This window comes from Temnothorax longispinosus, chromosome 2 (genome assembly GCF_030848805.1).
Source record: "Temnothorax longispinosus isolate EJ_2023e chromosome 2, Tlon_JGU_v1, whole genome shotgun sequence".
NCBI classification, from domain to species: Eukaryota; Metazoa; Arthropoda; class Insecta; order Hymenoptera; family Formicidae; genus Temnothorax; species Temnothorax longispinosus.
The window spans coordinates 1,572,325-1,582,478 of record NC_092359.1 but is presented as its reverse complement, the minus strand read 5'-3'; the positions used below and the strand labels follow the sequence as shown (position 1 = coordinate 1,582,478).

The 10,154-nt window shown below is 32.4% G+C and overlaps 1 protein-coding gene across 1 annotated transcript; it reads left to right on the top strand.

The window, feature by feature from the left end:
• Window positions 1–2,006: 2,006 nt before the first annotated feature.
• On the top strand, window positions 2,007–10,018 carry Patr-1 (Protein associated with topo II related - 1). The gene is made up of 9 exons (XM_071771918.1): window positions 2,007–2,183; window positions 2,796–2,987; window positions 3,450–3,855; window positions 4,196–4,293; window positions 4,391–4,878; window positions 5,199–5,412; window positions 5,493–5,693; window positions 5,774–6,040; window positions 6,145–10,018. Exons 1-9 carry the CDS (start codon window positions 2,145–2,147, stop codon window positions 6,400–6,402), a joined length of 2,163 nt encoding a protein of 720 aa, XP_071628019.1. The 5' UTR covers window positions 2,007–2,144; the 3' UTR covers window positions 6,403–10,018.
• The last annotated feature ends 136 nt before the right edge of the window (window positions 10,019–10,154 follow it).

Here is a 10,154-nt window from a genome sequence, read left to right as displayed (position 1 = left end):
CCAGTTATGGACTTGTATTGCAGATATAACAATTTGTTTTAATCACGGCTCACGTTTTAAAAACCTTTGACCTGCAAAAGGCCATCTGTTGCAATTTTTAAAGTAATCTTTTAAAGTCTGTGAACATATAGCTTCATATGCATTCTTATATGCACAATAAATCGACGGATAATACATATACATATTCTAAGTATCCTTAATCTTCATATTAAATAATGACGGCAATCTGTATTTTTAAGCTGAGATTCACACATACAATGGATTTATAAAATATTATATTCTGTAATACCTTTAACTTAAAATTTTAATTTCTTATTTACGACAAAACAATTATAGGAATAAATGATGCAATCAAATATCGAAAATTTTACAAGCATAGCCAATACACAACTGCTGATATCATTGCAAATTTGAATTTTTACATACTAATAACCGTCAAGAAAAAACTTTCCAATTCTCTATGATTTTAAAATAATATATCATATCTTATATGTTTTATATTTGTGTTAATATATCGTATATACACTATACACATATAAAATATATTAATACAATTTGTAATACAATTTTTATAAATCCATTATTTCAAGATTAGGATAAGAAATAATTAAACACTCACCACTATGATGCGCAGCAGCGGAATTACACAGCATGGATCTGTAAGATATAAATATATCCAAATATTAAATCAATGTCAAATTAATTGCTGCACAAACTTTAATTTTCTAATTAATCTTGCAATTAGATATTTAACAAGAAAAATGATATAACTTGCAAAACAAAATTTTTATATAAATAATCCCAATAATTCCCATAGCTTCAAACTACATAATATTTAATATTTTTTACGCGTATACATATATATATATTTTTTAAATTTATCCCTCCGTTGTATACGTTTTTTTTCCTCTAAGGCAAGTACGTGGGTCTATCACATTTGACATTACAACACAAGTAATAAATTATAGTAAGTAAATAATTGTAAATTATTCACCCCATGGTCATTCCGCCGTTGCCTGACGCTATGCCTGACTTGCTCCTTTCTTGTCCTTCCGTAGCTGCTTTTCACGGTACTCATACACTCGCGACCACTCGCGAAACACGATTAATTCTACTCACGCAACTAAAACGCGCGATAATAGTCACTTTCGTGCGGCTCTGAACGTCAATCGTATGTGACGCACGGTTGATTACGTTATTATTACTTACAAAAGCTCCGATCCGTTCGACACGATCCATGGCGTCTCACAAATTAACGCGATAATTCTCGCGCAGCGGAGAGCGCGGAACGGAGTAAATTCGAAAGTCGCGCGGCAAACTTCGCGCGGTTGGAGCGCGCGCGTTTATCGACGCGACGGCCCGCGGCACTACACGACTACACTTGTTGCTCCTATATAGCTGTGCATCGTGCACTTTTCTCAATATTTAGTTCAAATCAAGCAAATTGCAAATAATATGTATATCATTTGCATGTTTAAATAAAGTTATATAATATTTATATAGTATTTGGTTAATGTTTAGTACGTAAATAAAAATAATATACGTTTGCAATTATTATAGTCGACAAACGAGCTTCCGGTCGCGCGTCACTAAAGCCAACTATTATGATTTTTCGTACTAAAACTCGTATGCGATCTAATAAATTGCTAAAAATGCATTATGTAGCATATGCAGCATTTGTAATAATTTACCACGTCACATGTGAGCCAGCACGAAAAATCGCAACGTACCCTTGATTTGAAGCTTTTGCGACGCTTTATCTCAGAAACAACCATATGAGCTAATCAACTTGCAACTTTTCTGTTAAAAGCAGAACTTGCGCGTACGTTTCTGTTGCGAATAATGCAAGAATCGAGCCCCATATGCCGCCGCGAGTGCCGAGACTGCCGAGCCGAGCAAGTATTGTATGTACTTTCGTAGGCGAATCAGATGGTCTAAAGTTCGCAGTGTTCGCACGCTCATCAGGCCGCTCAGGGGACGACGACCAGGAACTGCGCACTTCGTTCTTCGTTCGTTGCGCATCCGCCTTTCCCGTCTGACGTTAGCCGCGAGTTACGGCATGGCCGCCATGGCAGCTGATGCCCCGCGTTGCAGCACTTGACGTTTAATCGGAACATGTCATTTTGCAGATTTCATTTTCACAAATGGCAGACACTTTTTTCGGTTTCGATACCACGCTCGGAGTAAGTACGGATAACACATCGCTCGATTGCGCGCGGCATCGCAGACCGATTCGTCCGAGTTCCAACGGGGCACGCAACCGTGTGAATCTTCCCCCGATAAACAGCCGCGTCGCGGCACGTCTCCTGCTCTGGAGAAACAAAACTTTTCATCCTCCGCCGTTACTCGGCGGGCCTGATCTGAAACGGCGGCTCTCTCGCCGAACTTATCCTCAAATCTCGTCGATACCGCTCCCCCCCCCCCTTCCCCGGAAAATGATAAAATCCGTTCTCCGAAGCGGTCGCAGGATTACATTACGTCGTCTAACCTCATTCTTGTTTTCCTCGCCCTAAAGGTCATTAACATCGAGCGTCGCAAAATCCCGGTTGAGTTTGTCGAGAAATTTGCGCGTGTCGTCTTAATTAATCAAGTTCCATCAATTTGAATCTGATATTGCGTCGGAAGTATCATCGCTACAAAACATGGCTATGACCTTTGTAATTTTCTACAGCAGTTCTTTCCTTTTTTTTTTTTATCCATTCATGACATTGTTTTTTTTTTATCTGGTTTACGTTAAGTTATATTGAAATATTTTCACGTTTCCGGTAATAATTATTGTTCATTTGGTATATTAGGATAACAATCTCGAAGATGGACTGGATGGTCCATTGGAGGAAGATGAGCTTGAGGAGGAAGAGTACGATGCGCTGAATGATGAGACGTTTGGTCCCGATGCTGCTATCGGTGATTGGGAAGAAGATCATGAGAAACTTGCCGAAATTACTGAATCAAATCGCCTTCATAATCAGAGTGCAACAAATAAGAAGGTATGTTGTGTCATCGATCAAGATTTTCTTTAATTATCTTAATAAATGTTCTTTCAAATGTGTGCTTTCTATTTCAAACTTGTTATATGTTGAGATTATATTGTGCAATTTGGATTTTTTAATATTAAAAATAGGTGAAGTTAGGACTTACAATGACTCATGAAACTGTATGATAAAACGTCTTTCAATATTAACAATAAATAAACTTAATATATAAACAAATATGACTTTGCTACAGATATTTGTATTCACAAACTTTCAAGAAAAATTCGTGACAATGCTACGATTTGATCAGTTTTGTGAGTCACTGAATAAATGTAATACTTGAAAAATAATCTTGTAAACGTAACACATTTAATTAAAATTATACTTTTCCTTATTTCCTATTCTACTGTCATTACATTATCTGAATTTTTTAACAAATAGTTACACATATTACATCATGCTTTATATTTCTTACAGACTATTTCTAACATAAATATCGAGGATAATTTATCACATTTGGTATTGGATAAGGAAGGAATAGTTCCCCGACCTGGTGTGTGGGGTAGTCCTTTAAATTTATCTCCTCCGAAACCACGGTTATCTTTACCAAATGTCTGTACAGTGGAAGAGTTGGAAAGAGGGCTTATTGCAAATAGGCCGCCACCAGGTCTCAGTAAACCACAAACGCAACAACAGAAGAAGTCTGAGGGTTCACTTCTCTTTGAGGCCCTCTCCTTGAAAGAGAAACTTCAAGTCAATGGCCTACCTCCACCACGTTTTCCGCCAGGATTGGGTCTACCTGGAGCACATCCTATAGTTTTGCCCAATATAAGAGCACCACATCCTCAGTTGATGCAACACCCTAGATTATTAGGCTTAATTAGTAAGTATGTTTATTATTACTAATTAAATATCTCATTAATATATGTACAGATTCATATATATATTTGCAAAATATGAATTGATAAGTTCTCGGCAAATGTTGATCTCAGAATGTTTTGGTACTTTCAGTAAGGTCATGTTCTAAAATCTCCAATCACGAAAATTATGTATTATTTCTTGTATTTATATCTAATCTTATTTGTTGTAATTAATACAAAATATAATTAATTATCACTTATTTATTATCATAATTAATTTGGAATTAAAAATGACTAAATTTTAAAATTAACTTTGCTGAAATATTTCTTCATATTGATATTGATTATCCTTTCATTTATCAGATCAACCTGGTAATATGTTACGTTATCCTCCTCCGCATTTAATGTTGCCACAACCAGTTCCAAGGCAAGCTCTTCATGGCTCTTATGGTTTTCCTCCTGTAAGTCGTTTTTACAGGTCATATATTATGATTACTATAATATGTATATAATATAAAGTATTTTTACATTGTTAACACTTTTTTTATTACATTTCAGCAACTGCACCCTAATCTAGGAGGCCCGCAGTTCCTTCGGCCAGATCACATGATGCCTGCATTTCCTAATAATCAAACCAATCACCAACAACACCAACCTTATTCACATTTAGGAAATCAGAGAAATCAGAACAGATCTTACTATCATAGCGAACAACAAACTGTACATCAACCATTTTTTAAAAATAATCAATATCCTCACCGCAATCATGACAGAAATAATCAAAGACCTTATCATCATCAACATTACTCGCACAGTGTTAATGGTAATGCTTCGGGAGAATACGAACACTCAGGAAAACTTGCTATAAAACCTCATGAGAAGCAATGGTTAATTAATATTCAATTATTACAACTTAATACAATCCAACCGTACGTTGATGACCATTATTATGTCGTATTCTGTGATAAACGGAATAAGCAACATGCAAATCAAGAACAAAAAGATAAGAAACACCATAATAACAATGGATATCATAGGGATCATAGGTATGTTTTTTTTTTATCTAAAGCCTGTATTTCCTATAATAACACATTAATTTTTCACATTTCTACATATTTTGACGCAAGCAAATCCTGTATTTTTTATGATAACGTAGCACTACAAAATATACTTTACACGAAACATGCAATAATCACTTGTTTTATTATAATTGTGGGATTTAAGAAATTAATAACCAATGTTGATTAAAACTATTATTTATTTATTCTGTATTGTAGACATGGATTGATCGTTACTTATTTCTTCAAGATTATTTATTTACATATTATTTATTACTATCCTTAATTTTTTTTTACTATTCCTTTAGAGATTGGGAACCATCACCTCAAGCCCCTTCAAGATCAGCATACACGCCAGCTCAATTTGAGAATTCATTAGGCAAACTTCATTGCAGCAGTGTGACAGCACCACGTAAACTTATCGATATGGATGTCGTATCAAATAGCGATTCTCAGTCTACTTCTCAGTCCCAACAGAAAGACACTAAAAAAACACGGCAATTACTCCTTGAAATTGAGAGAGTACTATCAATATTCTAATACAATTAATAAAATAACTAATTTGGTAATGTATTCTTTATTAATAAAATGTTGTTTTTTAGCTGTATACATTGCAATTCAAACTCGAAGATCTGAGTAATCCTCTCGCTTCAATTCCGGAACCGCAACAACAACAGGAAGGGGAATCTGAAGTAAATACGACTAAAACTGAACCGGAGTTAATAAGCATGATTTTAATATGTATGCAACACGTAATACAAGATGATAAATTAGCTAGTATGCTAAGTATTCGAAAAGGAAAGGTAATTTGATGAATAAGAGATTTAAAGCTTATAATCATATTCCCAATGTCTTGTATTTATATATTTTTGTATATTTATAGACATTACTACTGCGTTTTTTACCTCACCTGAACGTGACGGAACATAGCAAGCAGTTGAGAGAATTGTGGACTGCGATATTTAAAGGATTAGCCGTAATAGGCCGTAGAGATTGTCATATATTGACAGACTTTTATTCCGAATTTCGAAGATGGCTTGATGCAGTGAAAGATTTTGATACTATATTGCGATTAGCGAGAGCATTATCCGACTCTGCTATTGTTCATCCTGTTAAAAATAATAGCTTAACTTTTGCCCTTCTGAATAAGGTTAGTTAAATGTATAATACTTACGAATCTTTCAATAAATTCATATATAGGAAGTATATTTGCAAAACACGATAATCTCTGTTATTTATCACTTGGTCTTTCAGTTTGGTGTGTCTGCAATAGCAGCGATGTTCGAGCATGCTGAACAATTGTGCGTCACAGATGATTCCCTGCCTTCTGAATGGTCAACTTTTGTAGTGACAATAGTTGAGCTAATTGGTGACTCGCCCCCCTGTGTTGCACCTTGTCAACCAATTACTGCAAACACGCTCAATAAACATCTGAATCGGATTTCCAGTTTAAAACTAGAAAGGTATACAGCGCTAGCGTGCTTGTTGACTGATGCCAATCCGTTACGATAGTCTAACGTTACACAAGTTAAATTTGAGTTTTTTTAAAGTTCGTCTTTTTTTAACGTGCGAAAACTAAATTATGCTAAAAAGGAATGATACATACAGACAAATATTTTAATATAATTACTAATGTTATTGAAACATCCATTGTGTATGATAATATTTCTAAATAGATGCCATGATTTTACAAAGTAGATTAAGTATCTGATACGGAAGATTAAAAAAAAAAGAATTTATATATGTATATATATAGGTAGAAATATTGTGAACATCCTGATGCACACAATGAGGTTTCTTACTCGTATACATATATAATATCATCTTTTATTGTATATTTTGTAAACATTAATCAGTTTAAGCTCATAATTGATAGCATGACGCAGCCACTACAATATCAGAAAAAATAAACATCAGATAACATCAGATGTAATAGAGTTACATGTCAATAATCCTTCATGGCTTTTTTTTTTTAATTACGGTATATTTTGATTTCTACTCTGTGTAAGATTGGTATCTAATGTTCAACGTAAGACATTTGAAGTTATCATAACACATTTCATTTTCATTTAAAAATATTGTGATTTATGTTTTTCTTTATAAAATATATCATGTAAAATGAAACAAGTGAAACAGATAATTTCAAATGCCTTACTTCGAATTAAACTGCACATCCTATCTTCCTATTTGCTATATATTTCATACTGCTTTTAATTAATGTATTTATATTTTTAATGTAATTAAAATTATAAGTTCTACTATTGGTATTTATATACTGTTGTATTGATGGATACTTAAATTATTTTGGCTATATATTATGTATCCATTTTTTATGGAGATTTCCTGTATAGAAATATAGTGATAATTTTATATGCATTAGGAAACTTTTCCTTTATTCCTTCATGAATCAATTTTTTTCAATAACATATTTTATTGTAAGTATAGAACGCATTAGCGTTTTTTACATTAGCAGTTTTTTTTTTAATTTATGCTGCTAATTGTATCTTTTAAAGTTTAGTTTTGCATATATTTTGCAATGTTACATGCATATGAATATAAATATATATATGATGATATTCTTCATGAAAGGTAAGATAGGATGTGTATGTTCTTTTTTGTTCTTTTGTTTACATGAAAAGCAGATCTATTATACATAAACATTATGCATTGTTGTAAATGAAATCAATAGCGCTAGAAAAAGAAAAAAACTCGTTATCAGTGTACAGATGACTTATATTTTGGAAATAACGACAGATAATCATTTACACCGCACTGTTAAGATACAATTATGGAGATGAGAGTATACAACAATTGCATAAGTTAGTTATCAGCAGCAAAACTACAGTAGATTTTTTATAACGTTTGTATTATATATTAAGTACCTACCAAAATTGAATTTCTATCAGTTCGGATATCAGAAGCATGTAACAGCATGATCTTTAATCTAGTTATAAAAGATTACAGATTCATCAATTTAGGAAGGTGTGGTATCTCTTTCGTTTCTTATTTTTTAATATAAAATGGTTGTAGGTCAGACACAATCTTGTGATCGCGTAATAAAAGGAAGAGAGAAAGGAAGGAGATTCTATAATTGCAATGTGTGTTTGCAGTACCGTAAGAATTTTAAAGATAATCTAAAGTGTATGAGATGACATGGCCTTTAGAGTACTAAATAAGACGATTACTTTTTATCGCAGTTTAACTACAACCTTGTTTATGTACTTTTAGCTTGTATATAGAACGATATTGCGTGAATGATGGATGCATTTTGTAATCAAATGCAGAAATATTTCGGTTTCTGCCATGTCACATGACGTAATAATACAATTTTGCAAAAACGATTTTCGAAGTTAGAGTTTCTTGTTGCTAGTTTGTAGTCTTAACACGTGTAATAATGATTATCGACTCGAGCAGTATTTTTTAGTTGCACCGGACATTTTGTAAAGGAGAAGTTTTTAAAAACCATGGAAGCATCGCACACGCAATTTTAATTTTGTAAATCCACAATCCGAATTTAGTTACAAATATTTTGTCGCGTTAGTTTTTTTATTTGTAAATCGCTTTACTATCATTAGTTAAATCATTAAAAGTTAACGTTAAGATATTGCAGCATTTCAGTTGATTATATTTATATAACTTAAGTTACATTGTCACATATAAACATACGTTATTTCAGTGCGATTAGCTTATATGATTTAAATAATACATATTACACAGTGTTATATGATTTTTCAATTTCTGCTATTAGATATCACTATAAATACAGCTTTGGTGATTATTAATTTGATGAATTAAATGAATTACACAAAAGGCGAACCAAATGAGTACTCATCTATTAACGCTTACGAATGATTTATTAATGTTCAGCTCAAAAGTCTTGCTAATTAGTGTTCTCATTATTATGTAACAAGCTAACAAAGAGAAATAAAATCTACGTTTTTACATAAGCAATGCTGAGAATCTAAGGGATACATAATCTATCCCTTATCCGTAGACAAGAATGCATGTCTGAGAAGCCCAAAAGTTACATTACATTCTTCTTATTACGTAACTGTGGGCTCGCACTTTTGTAGGGTAAACTTAATTATAGGCGCAGCGTATTTATGAATTGTTTCAAGTATATACTAAGAAGTATAGAATTTTTAATGATTTTATGTTTAAGGGAAAAAACATTTTAGAGTACTCTTCATTTTAAATGCTTAAGCTCTGCCCTATCGATTTATATGTTAAGGGGCAGATTAGGCGACTATTAATGAGTATACTATTTTCTTTTAAGGGCTACTAAAATATGTATGTATATATTTCACAAATATATACATATATTGGTAAAGCAATATGCTCTTCTTGCTCGTTCATATTATGTAACAATAGAACTTAATTCACTCTTTTTTCCTTTTTTTTACCACCGTCATTCACATTAGTCGCAATAGCTCATGTATGGTGTTTGCAATTTTTTCATTTATGCCTTAAATTAACTGTTGCGAAAGCAACATTGTTTCGATGCTATATTGCTGTTGCTAATGCACTAGTTGTACCAAAAAATTCATCGTAGCACAGCAGAACGATATAAATTAAAATCTATTCAATTTGTACAGCGAATAAAAGGATTTTATTGTCGACGAGTATATCTGTATACTTTAAAACTAACTAAGTATATATCTGTTCTAATACAGATATGAATTACACACAATATTGTATAATGAGTGATGTTTCATATTCTGTTTGTGTCATCGTCATGCAGATTAAAGCTTTTGCTAATGAAAAAAAGAGCATGCAACATGTCTTCTTGTAAAGTAGGTAAAGCGATTAGAGCAAAAAAATTGTGCGTTTGCTTTTTGTGATTAAAGATATATTTTTATAAAAACGCTATGTTCATTTTGTTTAGAAACGAAACAGATGTAATGGAGTGCTATACAAAAAAAAGAAACGAGATCGTTGAATTAACTTACGAATCTTTCATAGTTTATCGTCATTACGTCTATTATGTACTTGTCGGTGATATGCCTGTATATTAAAAGAAAATTGATTGTAAATTTATAACTCTGAGAATATAATTGTAGCTATATTGTGTATGTACAGAATTGATCTAATTTGAAATCAAAGTCTTAAATAAATGTTTTGCATCCTACGTATCTTTTGTATTTCATTATAAAAAATTATCTACTGTATCACACTATTATATGTATCTCAAATTTTCATTACTTGAAAAATTTCTGATTTCATTTTTCATAAAACTAAAGTTGTGATCGCATTTAAAAAAATAT